This window comes from Schistocerca nitens, chromosome 9, assembly GCF_023898315.1.
Source record: "Schistocerca nitens isolate TAMUIC-IGC-003100 chromosome 9, iqSchNite1.1, whole genome shotgun sequence".
NCBI classification, from domain to species: domain Eukaryota; kingdom Metazoa; phylum Arthropoda; class Insecta; order Orthoptera; family Acrididae; genus Schistocerca; species Schistocerca nitens.
Window position 1 is genome coordinate 133,526,985 of NC_064622.1, and position 18,551 is coordinate 133,545,535.

General features: G+C 46.2%; 1 protein-coding gene across 4 annotated transcripts in view; it reads right to left on the reverse strand.

The window, feature by feature from the left end:
* Positions 1-18,551, reverse strand: part of LOC126203913 (ribonuclease P protein subunit p29) — a 155,734-nt gene that overhangs the window by 89,708 nt on the left and 47,475 nt on the right. For all 4 annotated transcript variants that reach the window (XM_049938302.1, XM_049938303.1, XM_049938304.1 and 1 more), the window contains exon 4: positions 7,245-7,432. In XM_049938302.1, coding sequence (XP_049794259.1) covers positions 7,245-7,432 — 188 coding nt within the window. The remainder of the gene's footprint in view (positions 1-7,244; positions 7,433-18,551) is intronic.

An 18,551-nucleotide genomic window follows, 5' to 3' on the forward strand; every position in this document is an offset into this window, starting at 1 on the left:
TTGCGCAGCAGACGGAACTCATGGCCACCATGAAACAAGTGCTTCCGGCGTTGCTCTCCACGCCGTCTGCTCCGGCGCAGTTCCCTCCTCCCTTTCCCCCGTATGACGAGACGGCGGAGGATTGGGACGCATATGAACATCGCCTTCGGCAGCATTTCCAGGCGTTTCATGTTGCCGATGCGGAGGTATGTCGTGCTCTCTTCTTGTCTTGGATTTCTCCCTCGCTGTATCAAGTTTTGCGGCAGCTAGCGCCGTTGCAGGAACCCTCGGCCTTGTCTTTTGACGCATTGTGTTCGTTGCTGTGTTCATATTATCGCCGCCGCACGCATGTTGTGGCGGCTAGGGTCGAGTTCTATCAGTGCAAGAAACAGCCCCATCAGTCTTACCGGGCGTGGGCCGCAACCCTGCACGGTCTTAGTCGCAAGTGTCATTTTGTCACGGAGCAGTCGCGAGAGTCGTATGCCCACGTTATGGTACGCGACGTCATTGTTCGTTCGGCCCCTGATAGGGAGGTCCGGCAACGGGCCCTGCAGTTAGAAGACCCTTCCCTCGAGGAAGTTCTGTCCATCGCTCAATCGTATGAAGTCTCTCACGCGGCAGGTCAACAGCTGGAAGCGTGGTGCGACGTCGCGGAGGTTCAGGGTGGCGCGGCCGCGTCCACTGTGTCCGGGGTGGACGACGTGCGAGCGGTACAATCCGGCCGTTACGGCCGCTCCCGCACGGCGCGTAAACAGAATTCCGGCCGCCGGCCCCTGTTGCCGTCCTGTGCGTCGTGCTATATACATCACGATCGGTCAGAGTGCCCCCAGCGTTGGGCCGTTTGTCGCAAATGTAATAAAAAAGGTCACATTGCTAAAGTTTGCCGTTCAGCCTCCAAAGCATCGAAGGAAGCAAGTACAGCGGACATGGACGTTGACATTCAGGAAGTTTCATCGGGCCAGGCTCCCGACGCATCGGCCCACAAACTCTTTATCGAGGTGTCGGTTCGGTCGCGCCGGTTACAACTGCAAGTAGATACGGGCGCGGCAGTTTCGTTGTTGAATGCACAAACTTATTCTGACCTTGGATCGCCCCCGCTGGCGCCAGTTTACCGGCGTCTACGCGGTTATGGTAAACAGTTCATTCCCCTACTGGGTCAATTCACTACCGACGTGACTTACAAATCAGTCACTCGGCCTATTACTTTTATTGTTGTCAGTGATGCGAGCTCCGCTAACCTTTTTGGCCTGGATGCCTTTCAAGCTTTCGGTTTTTCTATTGCTGACACCATACAGTTGGTCTCCGACGACGTTCCCTATCACTCATTGGAATCTTTGATCTCAGACATTCCAGATATTTTTGAGGAGGGCCTGGGGCGTGTTTCCGATTTTGAAGCTCACTTAACGTTGAAGGCGTCGGCTCGGCCGCGTTTTCTACGCGCGAGACAGATCCCCTTGGCTCTCAGCCCTCAGGTAACGGAAGAGCTCGACCGGCTGACAGCCCTAGGGGTCGTTCTTCCCGTTTCTTCCAGTGAGTGGGCTTCGCCCCTCGTTATTGTCAAGAAGCCCTCGGGAAACTTACGCCTTTGTGGCGATTTCAAGGCCATCATTAATTCCCAATTGGTGGTGGACACCTATCCTTTGCCTCGTGCTGATGAATTGTTCTCCGCCGTGGCGGGAGGCCAATATTTTTCGAAAATCGATCTGTCGGAGGCTTATCATCAGATACCACTTGATGAGGACTCCAAACGGCTGGCGGTCGTCAACACCCCGTTTGGCCTTTACCAATACCAGCGGTTGGCTTTTGGAATATCCAGTGCCCCGGCGATATTCCAGCGTTATCTTGAGCATGTCACGTCGACAATCCCTCATTGTATTAATTACCTGGATGACATAATTGTCACAGGCCGCAGCACGAAGGAACACTTGCAAAACCTTCGCACCCTCTTTCTCAAATTCAGGTCTGTGGGCTTGCGTTGCAACCTGCATAAGTCAACCTTCTTCCAACCGTCCATTGAGTATGTGGGCTACACCATATCTCGGCATGGCATCCAGCCACTAGGAAGTTTGGTCCAAGGTATCGTCAACCTTCCTCGGCCCACTTCGCTGAAAGAGTTACAAGCTTTTTTAGGCAAGATAGCCTATTACCACCGGTTCATTCCCAGGGCTTCCACTATAGCCCACCCCCTGTACTGCCTTCTGCACAAGGGTGTTCCTTTTGATTGGTCGCCTGCATGCGAGCGAGCGTTCACCGCGTTGAAGGGCCTCCTCACTTCAGCCCCTTGTTTGGCTACTTTTGATCCCCGTAAGCCGTTGGTCCTGGCTACAGATGCTTCGCAGTATGGGGTGGGGGCGGTCCTGGCCCATCGCAACGCCGACGGTTCTGAGCAACTACTGGCATTTGCGTCTAAAACGCTTAGTCCCGCGCAGGCCCATTACTCCCAGGTGGAAAAAGAGGCTTTGGCCATTGTCTACGCTGTTACCAAGTTTCACCCTTTCTTGTACGGCACGAAGTTTCAGTTAATCACTGACCATAAGCCGTTAATATCGTTATTTGGCCCCGCCTCTCAGATTCCGGATAGGGCGGCCCACAGACTACAGCGCTGGGCCTTGTTCCTCTCTAAGTACCATTATGACATTCATTTTCGCCCTACAGGACAGCACTGTCATCGCCATCATTCGAGATGCCCCAGCGAGAGCTGGCCCCCCTAGCAGGCTCGGTTTCTCAGGGGCTAGTTCACCTGTGGTCGTCCCTTCCCCTTCGTCCCCGCCACTGGGTCTTGCCCCTCCTGAGGTGGAACTGGATCCGGAGTTCGACAGCTTGTCACCCGTTCTGTCCCGAGCTCCGGTTGTGGGACGACGGGGGCCTCTTCGTGTGGGTCACTTCCAGCCGTATTCGAAGGTTCCAGCTCGAGGGTTGGCAGATCCCCTCGACTCCGGCCATCCAATGGATGTGGAGGTCATCGCTCCTGCCCGACGCTCCACCTTCCGACGCAGTGGATCACAGTGGCTTCACCCCCCGAAGGAGGAGGAGTGTAGTAGCCACCAGAAAGATCGCGGGAGGCGCACATTGGCACGGCGCGTCACGGGCGGTAGTTGCCGCAAGTAGAGTCCCGTCCACCAGAGGGCACGCGAGAATTCGGACGCGACCTCTGCCGGCGTAACAACAAGAACAAGAACGACAACAACTCCAGCAGCACGGGCCGTGCCCAGTCAGTCAACATCGGGCATGCCTAGGACACAGTCCCGGTCTACGCTAAGTGAAGTGCGACGTAAACGTGAACAGTGTTACTACACTCCCGCAGCCTTTGGCAGTCCCCTGCAGTATCTGTGAGACAGTTGATTTTTGAGTGGTATTTCCTACACTCAGGCTTTGTCAGCCCACAAAATGAGAACTCTTCCATTCACAGCCATTGGTTCTCCCTTAGTTGGTCAGGTGTGGTACTAGCTGCCCAACACTTGGCCTGACAGTCGCAACTTGAAATGTCAACTGTCACATATGGTAGCATGAATGCTCCTGACCTGATATCTGAAATTCCTTAGATCCACCACCCAGAAGACCAAGATGGGTTACGGTTAAGGAATGAGGAGATGAGGACGAAAGCTGAAATCAAGGATAAGCAGCTCCATACTATGGCCGTATGGGCACATAATGGGGTTTGAGCCTGCAAGAACAAACCTAAACAAATTTGGAAAGAGAGGTGGAAGGAAAGCAACCTGTAGGAAGACCCAGTACACACTGGATGGCTGTGATCAAGGATGGTCTCACTGCCAGAGGAAGGAAATGGATTATTTTCTCAATGACAAGTTATACATGGACAGAAGGAAGTGGAAGAGGCTCATTAACAGCATCCAGAAAACTGGAACTGTGCAATAGTGGTTATTATTATTATTATTATTATTATTATTACTATTATTATTATGACAATGATCCATATTGTGATACAGATGCTTATGATATCTAACGATTAGATACTAGATGTCGTTGGTGTAGGCAATTTATTTACAATCATTCATTTGAAGTGACTGCTGATAGTCTTTGTTTTACCAATGAAGAAGTAAGAATATGTGCCTCTGCTAGAATACACAGGACAGGTAGAACAACAGAAATATTAACAATGGCAGGATATGTGGGATAATTTATTATTATGATGGATGTTATAGTACCTAACAAGTACAGTACAAATGTCTTATATGGCAAGCTGTCACTTGGAAGATGGTGTAATTTAATAGTCAAAAGTCTGATGTAGATACAGATTTCTACTCTAAGACTGTAGTTCAGGGTGGTATCATGCGAAAAGGGGCACTGTTTTTCTCATTTTAGAGGGGGCATTACTCAGTTTCTCTACAGCCACAGCAGTTGATGAGATTTGCTTCCATACAAACTGAACTGTAGGATACTACAACATTTAAAAGGATTATGAAATTTTGTTGAAATTACAAATATTCTCATATCACCAGCTTTATTAGGCATCAAAATCATACCTATTGGTGAGACGTGAAAATCTGTGCCGGACTGGGTAAGCTGCAAGCAATGGGGGGATACACACTGTGGCATATGGACGTTTGGATTGGTCCTGGAAGGGTGATTGGATAGCTGAGATGGTTAAGGCAACTACTTGCAATAAGCGGAAACCTGGATTAGAGTTCCGGTCTGGTACAAATTTTCATGTGTCACCAACAGGTAGGATTACCATGCCTAATACAACAGGTGTCAAAAGTATTCACAACTGACGAAATTATGTAATATTACTACAGCTGCAGATTATCATAAAAGTTTGTTCCTTTAGACATGCAAGTATGTTTGAAGGAACAGACGCTGTAATAATAAATTTAAAAACAAAATGTTAATGTTGTTGTTCTGATCTTCACTGGTTTGATGCAACTCTCCATACTACTCTATCCTGTGCAAGGCTCTTCATCTCCAAATAACTACTGCAAACTATATCTTTCTGAATCTGCTTACTGTATTCACCTCTTGGTCTCCCTCTACGATTTTTACCCCCCATACTTCCCTCCAATACTAAATTGGTGATCCCTTGGTGTCTAAGAATGAGTCCTATCAATTGAACCCTTTTTTTGGTTATGTTGAGCCACAAATTTCTTGTCTCCCCAATTCCATTCAGTACCTCCTTGTTAGATACGCGATCAGCCCATCTAACCTTCAGCATTCTTCTGTAGCACCACATTTCAAAAGCTTCTCTTCTCTTCTCTTGTTGTTTAAACTGTTTATTGTCCATGCTTCACTTCCATACATGGTTACACTCCAGACAGATACCTACAGAAAAGACTTCCTAACACTTACATCTATGTTTGATGTTGACAGATTTCTCTTAGTCAGGTATGATCTTCTTGCCACTGCCAGTCTACATTTTATATCCTCTCTAATTTAGCCATCATCAGTTATTTTTCTGCCCAAATAACATAACTCATTTACTACTTGAAGCGCCTCGTTTCCTAATCTGATCCCCACACCATCATCTGAGTAAAATGTTTATGTGAATTCAGTTATTTATTACAATTTGTTTGTTGACTTTTTTTTGTAGACTGTTTTCATTCATGCTGTATCTCAAAACTAATAAAATGCACAATCTTTGTTTTGGTATAAATGAGAAAATGTGGTATCACTGCATTTGATCACTGTCAGATTGTGTTTACCTGAGAGGGGACATTCCATCTCCAAGGCTTTGCATACACTAAGTTTTTCACAAGCCACAAAGTAAGGTTGTGCCATGAGTTTCTGGTTTGGGAAAATATGCGGCTGGTAGATTCCATGACAATGGGCATTGCCAGCAAACCATACTCCAATTCAATGCTGGACAACAATATGGACAAGAAAGTAGACATATTCAAATGTAGGAGATTTTTTAGATGTGATGAAATGGGCCCTGATATATGTGTCAACATCCATTGCTAACAAACAACAGAAAACTACTTCAGATTACGTGCATTTGTTTGTTTGTTTACAGCAACCCACTGCTAATCTGCATTCTAAGGAAGATGATCACCCTGTCACATCTAAAATTTGTGACCATTATTGCACACTCTAAAATGTATAGCCATGTGCTGAATCTAAAATCTGTTGCACTGTTCATTATTCCTGATGATGTGTTACAGAGAATGTATACCCTTAAGCAAAATGTATTATGTACATCCACAGCCCCAGCTCTACCATAAATCATCAACAATCTGTAACATCATGAAAAAAATATTGCCACCAATATTTGTGTAATGGTGAGCAAGGCACTTCTGACATCTGTGGGTTTAATTTATTGGCTTTACAATAAATATCTCGAATGTGTCAAACATAGTCAAACACCAAGTTACTTCTCTGGTATCACCGAGATAATCTGGCAAATAATAACTATCAAGATTCTCTTTATCATAAATGCAATGTTAATGTAACATTGCTATTAAGTGGATGAGAGCAAACTCAGTAAATATGAGGAGCAAAAGTATGCTGCAGTCTTCAGCATCTGCTCAGGGGTGACAGCGCCACTACTCTAACACTGTTGGTGCAGGTACTTCAGGAGTCAACAGTTGCTCAATAACATCCAGGAAACAAAATCCTGTTAGCTGAAACGAACTCACTGTGTGAGTCTATCTACAGAAAGCAGAGCGCCCAAGCCCACTTAGAGACATGAATGGCAATAAACTCGGCAAGCAGCTGGCATGGGTGGTTAATGACTAAGCACACAACAACAACACTCGACACAAAGTGCAAGGTGAACCCCATGGTGGTTAAGGTCAGTGTGAGCACTTCCCACTCTGCTTACTGCTGCTCGCCAATAAACAGTTTCATCAACAGGTCCACCCCTACTATGTGAAGCCTTGACAGGTTTTCGAACTACTCTGCTCATGACAGTTAATCTGCCTCCACATTGCAATGTCCACTGGTGGGCATACTGAAAAGTCTTACTTTAGGACTAAATAATAACTAATAATAAACAAACAGTACACTTTTTTCCGGTATTCATGTGATGCTGACAGAAGTGTATACCTGTCAGGATACTGAAAGCATTTGGAGACAGCGAAGTTAGAGCCATTTCCTCCATAAATACTGAAATGCTCTTTTATCAATGTATAGTGAATTCGAATATATATAACTTTTCAACTTGTTACCTCACACACACACACACACACACACACACACACACACACACACACACACACAGAGAGAGAGAGAGAGAGAGAGAGAGAGAGAGAGAGAGAGAGAGAGAGTTAGTTAGTTTTGATTTATGAAGTGACGATATGGTGAATACTTACTTAATAGTCTGTTTTCAACTGTTACAAGCTGGAATGTGTTCTTTGTCTCCAGCACAACCAGACCCTGCTTGCCAACAAGGCTTGGACATCGAGAACGAGTGACTGTCAAAAGACATCCATGATAATCAGCTTTCATGAGCAGTCTTGAAACATGATCCCAGTGCTTGTCTGTTGGTTCTGCAGTAAAGCTGAAGAAAACACAGCACTCTGATTATTGCAACACATAGCACATGAATAAATGCTTAAACAGATAATGAATTGTATGTGATTAAAGAAGGGCATCAGAATGGTCCTCATCCCTCTAAACTCAATCCTTTCCAACCAAAAACCTTTTACTTCGATTTTAAAGCATTTTCTTTCAGTTTACAGTTGATTTTTTACCCCTGCAAAATATATCAGTAACATTTTTCTTCTGCAGATATAGAAGTCATATTCTATTTCAAAGATTATTCATTTCTCTTCTTGTTTGAGACTAATGATTCACAAACACAGATTACTGTTTAAACATAAGTTTTTCCATAATATCTTCCACTCCCCACCCCCCGCAACCCCAAAAGAGAGAGAGAGAGAGAGAGAGAGAGAGAGAGAGAGAGAGAGAGCGAGGGGGAGGGGGGGGGGGGGAAGAGAGAGAATTTACTGTAAAATACAAGACAGATTATTTACTAGAGTGTCGTAAAATTATTTTAGAATGAGAATTGCTACCGGATAAAATATATATGGGATTTATTAGACAGGGAGGTAGCCTCCCAAGAGTTGGCCCATGATTGTGCGAAGTGGGATGTGATGTGAAGCCGTAAATCCGCTGCAGGAGGGGTTGCAGAGAATGGGGGCTAAGTGACTGCTCCCCCAGCCAAACAATCAGCAAGCTCATTACCCAGGGTACCCACATGGCCAGGGACCCAAAGAAAGTCAACGGAACAAGCAGCACGGGGAAGATCAGCGAGATGGTCATGGATGGCCGAGACCAGGGGATGGCGGGAAAAACACTGGTCAATAGCCACTCATTGAGTCCGACATAACAAAACGCGGTTGTGTTGGGACTGTTGGTTGGTTGGTTTGGGGAAGGAGACCAGACAGTGAGGTCATCGGTCTCATCGGATTAGGGAAGGACGGGGAAGGAAATCGGCCGTGCCCTTTGAAAGGGACCATCCCGGCATTTGCCTGGAGCGATTTAGGGAAATCACGGAAAACCTAAATCAGGATGGCCGGACGCGGGATTGAACCGTCGTCCTCCCGAATGCGAGTCCAGTGTCTAACCACTGCGCCACCTCGCTCAGTGAGACTGTTAAATAAGGGTAAAGGCTTGGGAAATTGCCAACAATTCCACAGTAAAAACCCCACATGTAGGTGGCAGAAGATAATTTTCTGTGCCAACAGAGGACGTGAAGGCATATTCCACACGATTAGCAGATTTAGAGCCATCAGTGTAAAAAACATCATCATCCAGAAACTCCCATAAAATTTGGCGGAAGAAACAACGAAACACCATCGGGGAAATGGAATCTTTCGGACCTCAGTGGAGATCCATTCGAATGGGGAGTGTTGGGGAGGGAGTGTGGGAGACAGGACAAAGAAGGAAGGCGAAAATCATGGTGAAGAGATGCCAGGCAGAGCCCAACCGGTAAATCCGCCCGAGGGCGGGAATCAGGTGGGTGACATCCATGGTCTGGGAACAGGATAGAATGGGAAGGATGAGTGGGAAAGGAATGGACAGCAATTGCATAAGCAACCAGAAGCTGGAGTCGCTGAACAGAAAGGTGGGAGGATCCCAGCTTCAACCAGGAGACTATCAACAGGGCTAGTAGGGAAGGCACCAGTGGCCAAACAGACACGATGGTGGACCAGATCCAGCAGGTGCAGTGTGGAAGGAGCAGCCGAACCATAAACTTGACAACCATAGTCCAAGCGAGGCAGCACTAAAGCCCAATAAAGGCGGAGAAGGATGGAGCGGTCCACACCCCTAAAGGTGTGGGCAAGGAAGCGAAGGACATTGAGTTTACGGAAACATCCTACATTCAGAAGTCTGATATAAGGCTGCCAAGTGAGCTTGTTGTCGAAAAGAAGACCCAGGAAATGAAACTGTGGGACCACAGGTAATTGTTGTACATCGAGATAGAGTTCCGGATCAGGATGGTTCATAGTACGGTGACAGAAGTGGATCACCCGCGATTTTAAAGGAGAGAATTGAAACCCGTGAGAGAGGGTCCATGCATAGGCACGCTGTATAGCTCCCTGGAGCTGCCGCTCTGCAGAGGCCATAGAAGAGCAACTAACCCAAATGCAGAAATCATCCACATACAGAGCAGGGCCAACCAAAGGACCGACAGAGGCCCCAAGTCCATTGATAGCGATGAGCAAAAGAAGTACACTCAATACAGAACCCTGTGAGGTGCCATTCTCCTGAGTCCATGGAGAACTAAAACAGTACCAACTCGAACCCTGAACGACCGATGGATCAGGAACTGGTGGATAAAAATCGGGAGTGGGACCCGAAGACCCCACTGATGAAGTGTAAGTAAGATGTGATGGTGCCAAGCTGTGTCATAGGCCTTGCGAAGGTTGAAAAATACTGCAACCAAATGGCAGTGCTGGGAAAAAGCCTGCCAAATTGCGGATTCCAAGAGAAGTAAATGGTCGATCGGAGACCATCCCTCTCGGAGGGGGACAATAGATCCCGAGATTCGAGGACCCAATTGAACCGATAGGCTACCATCCGTTCAAGTAACTTGCAAAACAACATCTGTCAGACTAATTGGCTGATAGCTTTCGACAAACAGGGGGTTATTACCAGGCTTAAGGAGAGGAACCACGATGCTATCCCTCCACTGAGAAGGGAAGTCACCCTGGAGCCAAATACGGTTTAACACCCAGAGAAGATTTTGCCATTGTGGAGCACTGAGATGTTGAAGCAGTTGGTTATGAATGGAGTCTGGGCTAGGGGCCGTATCATGAGAAGTTCCCATTCAGTAAAAGGTTTGTTGTAAGATTCTGACTGACAAGGGGTAAAACATAAGGTGGAAGCTTCAGCCCACTGTTTCTGGTGAAGGATAGCAGCCGGATAAGAGGCTAATACTGATGCAAAATGTGTCACAAGATGTTCCGTGAAAATCACCGGGTCTGTGCAATGGTCATCAAGAAGGTGAAGGCCTGGGAGGGTGGATTGCCGATGGCAACCTTGGAGAGAGCGAAGTGTAGCCCATACCTGTGACACAGGGACAGTAAACCAAGGGAAGAAAAAAAGTAATCCCAACACATCCGTTTGCTCTGTTTGATTAAGTAATGGGCTTTAGCGCAAAGGTGTTTAAAGGTTATAAGGTTGGCAACAGATGGGTGCCTCTTAAAGTGTTGCAAAGCTCGACAGCGATCACGGATGGAAATGGCAATAGCTGTACTCCACCACGGGACTTTCCAGTGGCAAAATGGTCCAGACGAGCGCTGTACAGCAAGGCTAGCACCGTGAATGATCGCGTCAGACATGTCACGGAGGATGTCATCAATACAACCTGACAAAGAGGGAGAAAACACGACCTGTGCCATGTATAGAGGCCAAGCGGCATGTTGGAAAGACCAACGAGGTAACCTGTCCATCGGGGAGTGGGAAGGGAGCGAGAGAATCAATGGGAAATGGTCACTATCACAAAAGTTGTCGTGTGGCAACCAGTGTAATGAAGGGAGGAGGGAGGGAGAAGAAAGAGAAAGATCAATGGCAGAAAAGGTACCATGACCAGCACTGAAATGAGTAGGGGAGCCATCATTAAGAAGGCACAAGTCGTGGTCTGCAATGAACTGGTCTATGAGAAGACCTCGTCTAGATGGAAATGCACTGCCCCACAAGGGATAAAGAACATTAAAATCCCCGAGAAGGAGGAATGGAGGAGGAAATTGCTGAAGAAGGGCAGTTAAGGTAGCAGGTGTAAGAGTCCTGTCAGGAGGGAGATAAAGATTGCAAACCGTTACCTCAGAGTCCAGGTGGACACTAACAGCAACCGCTTCCAATGTAGTTTGAAGAAGAAACCACGTGCTAGCAACATCTGTACGGACCAACATACAAATGCCACCAGAGGCCTGCAGGTGGCCGACAGAAAACACGGAACCCACAGAGAGTCGGTGAGTGATCATGAGTAACATGAGATTCCTGTAGAACCACACAAGTTACAGAGTAAGATGAAATAAGGGATTTCAACTCCGGAAGGTGACAGTAATAGCCATTACAATTCCACTGGATAACCACAGAACGATGATTCAAATGGGGGTTGAACAGGCTAAAGCCAGTCATGGCGTCGGGTCACCACCTGTCACCAACAAGGCGGGGGCGACATCCACGAACAACAAGGCAGAATCAGGTTGTGACACCGGGGATGAGACCTCTGGTGACATCAGAGGCTCCTTGTCCCGCGACTTACGTTTCTTCTTCTTTTCTGTTTTGAGATTGAGGAGGACTGTGTGGCATAAAGGAGCCAGCTGCAGCAATATCGGGAACAGAAAGAGGAACAGAAAGAGATCGGACGACCTGGGGGCCCACAAACTGGGTTCTCGCGGTCGTCGCGTGGCAGCAGACATTTGGCCTGGAGGGTGCCAGGAAGGGGTATCCCAGGAGGGGCGCCCTTGACCGGCAGGCGCCGAAGAAGTGGGACACTTCTCTGGCTGTGGAGGGGGATTGGCGCCCGGAGGAGAGGGTGTGGGAGCCGCAGTGGAGGGGGAGAGGAGAGCGGTTCGGGACTGGGGTAAGGAAGGGGTGAAGATGTAACTAAAGCGTAACTAGACGCCATGGACTCAGGGTGAAGACGTGCGTACTTCTTACGAGCCTCAGTGTGGGTTAAATGATCAAGGGACATACACTCTTGTATCTTCTTTTCCTTCTTATACACTGGGCAATCTAGTGAACGTGGAGAATGATTGCCATGACAATTAACACACACAGGTGGGGGAACACAGGGACTCCCCTCATGGAGTGGACGTCCACAGTCACCAGAGAGAGGGGCCTGCGAACAGTGGGAAGACGTGTCCAAAATGCAAGCACTTAAAACACCTCGCAGGAGGTGGGATATATGGCTTCACATCACATCGATAAACCATAATCTTTACTTTCTCAGGGAGGGTATCCCCTTCAAAGGCCAGGATAAAGGCACCAGAACCAATGTGATTGTCCTTTGGATCCTTCTGAACACGCCAAACAAAGTGAACACCCCGCCGTCCGAGATTGTCCCGAAGTTCCTCATCAGTTTGAAGGATGAAGTCCCTGTGAAAAATCACACCTTGAACCATATTTAGAGACCGGTGAGGGCAATGGACACAGGAATTGTGCCAAGATGGCTACAGGCACTAAGGGCCGCAGACTGGCAGCTGAAGCAGTTTTGATCAACAACGAACCCGACCACATTTTGCTCAGAGAGCCCACTTTGCCAAACTTGTCTTCAATGTGTTCCACAAAAAATAAAGGTTTGGTATTGGCAAAAGTATCCCCATCAGTCCTGGCGCAGACCAGATAGCGGGGGAAAGGTTTCGCCCCTAGCGGACGGGCCTGACCCTCCTCCCAGCACTAAAAGAATCAGTTCCACGCAGAGAGACAGCCGCAAAAGAACGGCCAGAGTTCTGGACCCGTATGCGTTTAATTTGCAAAGCATCCGCCCTGATACAACCCACTCTGATCAGGGGCTCTACCCATGGGTGCCACCCAGCCACAGCAAGGGCTGTCTTGCACGCCGGCCATTGCCGGGAATTCCGATGCTCCAGGACGACAAGCAACCACTCCTAGGCTTACATGAAGTGGTCACAGCTCAGGTATCAGAAGTGTGATCCCTGTGTGTTCAGGGGGCTCAGGAGGGCACACGTCGGGAGACACCAGGTAAGGTGTCTTCCCCAAGTGGCTCACACTACGGAAGAGAAATTTAGTAATGGAGGTCAAACCCCAGTGGGGGACCAGGTAATGCCAAAAGGAGAGGTGATTATGCTACAAAACCAAATTGCAAAACCAACATAACCTGGAGGATAGCGGGGCCAACATAAACAAGGACACCAAGAGAGGGAGAGGAGAGGGCGAAGGGGAAGGAGCAAGGAGAGGAAAGGAGGGTAAGGGCAAGAAAATGCAGCCCTGGAAAGAAGGACGGCTGCAATAGCTTGGGATCCTGCACTCACCACACACGTACTCACTAAAGAACCGTGAGCCCCCTGTGGGGGGTCATCAAGTAGGAAAGGGGGTAAAGCGGTTACATTGGAGAAGGTTACAAAGAAAAGGTCACTCAGATCCAAGGATGAGTGGGATCACCAAAAGAAAAAAAAAAAGTGTGGATACAAAGAAACAGATGTCATTTGGAAACTGTCCATTTGATGTTTAAGTACTGCCAATTCATATATATTATTACAAGCAAACATTTGGTGATTACTAAAATTTGAAATGATTAACTGCTGTTGTTGAGACTGCATCACTTTTAGTGGTAAATTATGAATGTAAAATAACATCCACTGTGCTCTGTGAGGGGCTGAAGAGAAGCCGTTACTTAGCAGATTATCATTATTATTCCAGAATGAGATTTTCACTCTGCAGCGGAGTGTGCGCTGATATGAAACTTCCTGGCAGATTAAAACTGTGTCCCCGACCGAGACTCGAACTCGGGACCTTTGCCTTTCGCGGGCAAGCGCTCTACCATCTGAGCTACCGCAGCATGACTCACGCCCGGTACTCACAGCTTTACTTCTGCCAGTATCTCGTCTCCTACCTTCCAAACTTTACAGAAGCTCTCCAGCAGATCTTGCAGAACTAGCACTCCTGAAAGAAAGGATATAGCGGAGACATGGCTTAGCCACAGCCTGGGGGGTGTTTCCAGAATGAGATTTTCACTCTGCAGCGGAGTGTGCGCTGATATGAAACTTCCTGGCAGATTAAAACTGTGTGCCCGACCGAGACTCGAACTCGGGACCTTTGCCTTTCGTGGGCAAGCGCTCTACCATCTGAGCTACCGCAGCACGACTCACGCCCGGTACTCACAGCTTTACTTCTGCCAGTATCTCGTCTCCTACCTTCCAAACTTTACAGAAGCTCTCCTGCGAACCTTGCAGAACTAGCACTCCTGAAAGAAGAGCTTCTGTAAAGTTTGGAAGGTAGGAGACAAGATACTGGCAAAAGTAAAGCTGTGAGTACCGGGCGTGAGTCGTGCTGCGGTAGCTCAGATGGTAGAGCACTTGCCCGCGAAAGGCAAAGGTCCCGAGTTCGAGTCTCGGTCGGGCACACAGTTTTAATCTGCCAGGAAGTTTCATATCAGCGCACACTCCGCTGCAGAGTGAAAATCTCATTCTGGAAACATCCCCCAGGCTGTAGCTAAGCCATGTCTCCGCTATATCCTTTCTTTCAGGAGTGCTAGTTCTGCAAGGTTCGCAGGAGAGCTTCTTTAAAGTTTGGAAGGTAGGAGACGAGATACTGGCAGAAGTAAAGCTGTGAGTACCGGGCGTGAGTCGTGCTGCGGTAGCTCAGATGGTAGAGCGCTTGCCCGCGAAAGGCAAAGGTCCCGAGTTCGAGTCTCGGTCGGGCACACAGTTTTAATCTGCCAGGAAGTTTCATATCAGCGCACACTCCGCTGCAGAGTGAAAATCTCATTCTGGAAACATCCCCCAGGCTGTGGCTAAGCCATGTCTCCGCTATATCCATTCTTTCAGGAGTGCTAGTTCTGCAAGGTTCGCAGGAGAGCTTCTGTAAAGTTTGGAGGTAGGAGACGAGATACTGGCAGAAGCAAAGCTGTGAGTACCGGGCGTGAGTCGTGCTGCGGTAGCTCAGATGGTAGAGCGCTTGCCCGCGAAAGGCAAAGGTCCCGAGTTCGAGTCTCGTTCGGGCACACAGTTTTAATCTGCCAGGAAGTTTCATCATTATTATTGTTGTTCTTGCAGTCTGAAGATTTGTGTGGAGTTTGTGCAGGTTTTCTCATATCTGCATAACTACTGCACCATACCTCTATTTGAAGCAGCCTATTACATTCATTCAAGCTTTGGTCCCTCTCTCCATAACTTTCACTTCCACACTCCCATCCATTTCAAAATTATTTATTCTTTTTTTAGTCTATCTGTGACACAAAGTTCTTTTCTCTGAGATCAATTCAGTACTTCTTCAAAAGTTGCTTGATCTACCCACTTAAATTTTAGCACTGTTCTGCAACATCAAACTTCAAATGCTTCTATTCCGCACTATTTTTCATCCATATTTTCACTAGTGTATACTGCCAATCTGCAGACAAGTACTTCACGAAAAGAATTGATAACACATAAATTTACAGGTAGTTTTAACAAATTTCTTTTAGAGCCACTTTTTTTCCTATTACCAACTTGTATTTCACACACTCTTTATTTCTGACATAATAAGTTATTTTGCTCCCCAAATGTCAAAACCTGTCTACCCATTTCATTATGTCATTTCCTCATTTAATTCCCTCAGCAGTGCCTGATTTAATTTGATTAAACTCCATTATCCTTGTTTTACTACTATTTGCAATCATCTTGTAACATAATAATGAATTAAGGATGGCTCTGCCTTTCTGCAAGTACACAATCATTGTTTTACTTTAATGCCCAAATGTGTTTAACCACAAATGTGGCATCTTCAGTGGGCTATTTTTTAAAATGTCTACTTGCAAAAAAGGTGGAACTATCCTCAATTCATTATTTTTTTCTGCAAGCACGGAAACTGGACTCAAAAAATTTCATTATGATACAACACATTTTCAACATGCCATCTATTCCATTCACCTGATCTTCCTAGTACTTTAGTGTATCTGACAAAATTACACTGTATTTGGGAAACCTTGAAGTTTTTATTCTTGCCCCTGAACTGAAATTATTTTTCAAATTTCTTCTTGGTTTCCTTTGTCACTTCCTCAAATTACAGATTCACTAACCAGGGCAGTAAGTGGCAAACAACCGTGTCTCATTTTCTTCTCAATTACTGCTCCTTTTCACAGCTTTTGACTCTTAAAACTCCAGTCCCTTTTCTGTACACGTTGTGGATCATTGTTCACTTAATAGATTCAAATAACAAATGGATGACAGCAGCTAATGCACATTGAAAATCAATGCAATCACACTGCCTTGTCATTTTCTTTGCAGATCAGAATGTCAGAAAAATACTACAATGCCAATCGTGATGAACAGTAGGAGGTAAAGTGAATTCAAATACAGCAAAACAAGATAACAGCGCATAAGGTTCCTGAACACATCACAGCAGCTAGAAATGTGGAAAGCTACTGGGATATGGGTGGGGGGGATTCTGTTGTATGTTTATACTTGTCAACAGCAGTCAACTGTACCTTGATCAAAATAACAAAGTGACTGACAGTCAAGCATGGGAAGGGGCAGTTTTGTCAATTCACATTTGTCTGTGCACACAATACGGCTGCCGCAGCAACAACTGGTTGTTTCTATTCTGGATATATTCACACGCTGCCGATTAACACGCAGTACTGAGGTTTTTTAGCAGGTGGTAACAGTCATATAACTTTCCTGCATTCTTTTGCAATTAGTTTAGGGCATTCCATTGAGTAAAATCAACACACCACGCACAGAAACAAAGAAACAACAAAAGTGAATCATTCTGTTACATTACTAGCCAAAAGTGTTGTCTGCAACTGACTGTGGCAACTGGCACCTGAGGTAGCAGACAAATACGATGATAGCGAACAGAATAGAAAGCGTGATCAAGTTCATTCTTTGATTGGTTGCTACTATTGTAGCTGTCCTGTAAACAATAACTTTTGCATTGTGATCCCGTTATACCTGAGTGATGGCAATTCTATACTCATCATTGGCACTTAGGAGTGTGACAGTGGTTGGCTGACCATAGAAGCAAAAAGGAAAAGCCAACCACCAAGAAACGCACTAAAAACCCCAGTCTAAAATCGTAGGCCAAAAGCGAGACTTGGCACAAAAAAAAGGTAAACACTTAGATCAAGTGATAAAAAACCCCTGCAAGAATAAAACTCAAAACTATCAGCCATTGCAACATCATCTGATAAAAGTGCAAGGAGCGTATCAGGCAGCGCAAATTTGAAAGAAGGGTGGGCCATTCTTCAGCCCAGGTGCGAAGTACCTTCTGCCGCAAAACTGACCTGAGGTCACACTCCAAAAGGCCAATCTCCAAGGCTGGTGCACCGACAGCCTGTTTGGCCATCGTGTCAACACGTTCATTTCCTGGGATGCCGACATGACCCGGAGTCCACACAAAGACCACAGAGCGGCTGCAACAGGCAAGAGTATGGAGGGACTCCTGGATAGCCATCATCACATGAGAGTGAGGGAAACACTTGTCGGTAGCTCGTAAACCACTCAGGGGGTCACTACAGATAACGAAGGACTCACCTGAGCAGGAACAGTATTTGAGCACTTGCCCGCGAAAGGCAAAGGTCCCGAGTTCGAGTCTCGGTCGGGCACACAGTTTTAATCTGCCAGGAAGTTTCATATCAGCGCACACTCCGCTGCAGAGTGAAAATCTCATTCTGGAATATAGTATTTCATATCACGATTTTACTCTCATACAAACTGGGAATGTACAGATAAAAAAGGTAAAGCGTACCTGTTCTACACCATGTCCTAATGCGATAAAGCCATAATGACATCGTCAAACATATAAATACACTCAGCAAAGTATCGTCATGTAGAACTAAAATATGGTGTAAAATAGGCCACATCGTCCACACAGTCATCCTGCAACTGGAGCTACTGCACAAAACATACTGATGAGCAGTAGCTACCAGAAATATGATTGCCTTTATGCTTCAAATTTTTACCTTATTTTATCAGTACATTGCCAGTTTGTATGACAGTTTGCCTCTGAGTCGATAGTGTTCATCTACAAGTTTTGGGCCTAAAATTTTTCTTATGATCTTCTGTTCCTTTTTCTGAATGTTTTCTATATCTGTTTTCCTGTTTAAAATTAGTGTCTCTGATCCATATAGGCATTCTGGTTTTATAATGGTATTGTGGTGTTCTAGTTTTGTGTGCTTGGAGACACGTTTTTTATTGTAGATATTTTGAGTGAGTGGATAATCATTGTCCATCTTTTGGCATCTGACTTTGTTGGCTTTTGTTCTATTCCTTTTTTCCTGAATCGTTTCACCGAGATATTTAAATTGTGGGACTCGTTTAATTTTGCCATATTTTGTCTCCATGAATTTTGGTGCTTGTTTGTTGCAAGTCATATATTCTGCGTTTTCAAAAGATACTTGCAGGCCAACTTTTTCCGCAGTTTCTTTCAGGAGTTCAATCTGTTTTTTTGGCTGTTGAAACATTGTGAGATAAGATGGCTAGATCGTCTGCAAATGCTAAGCAATC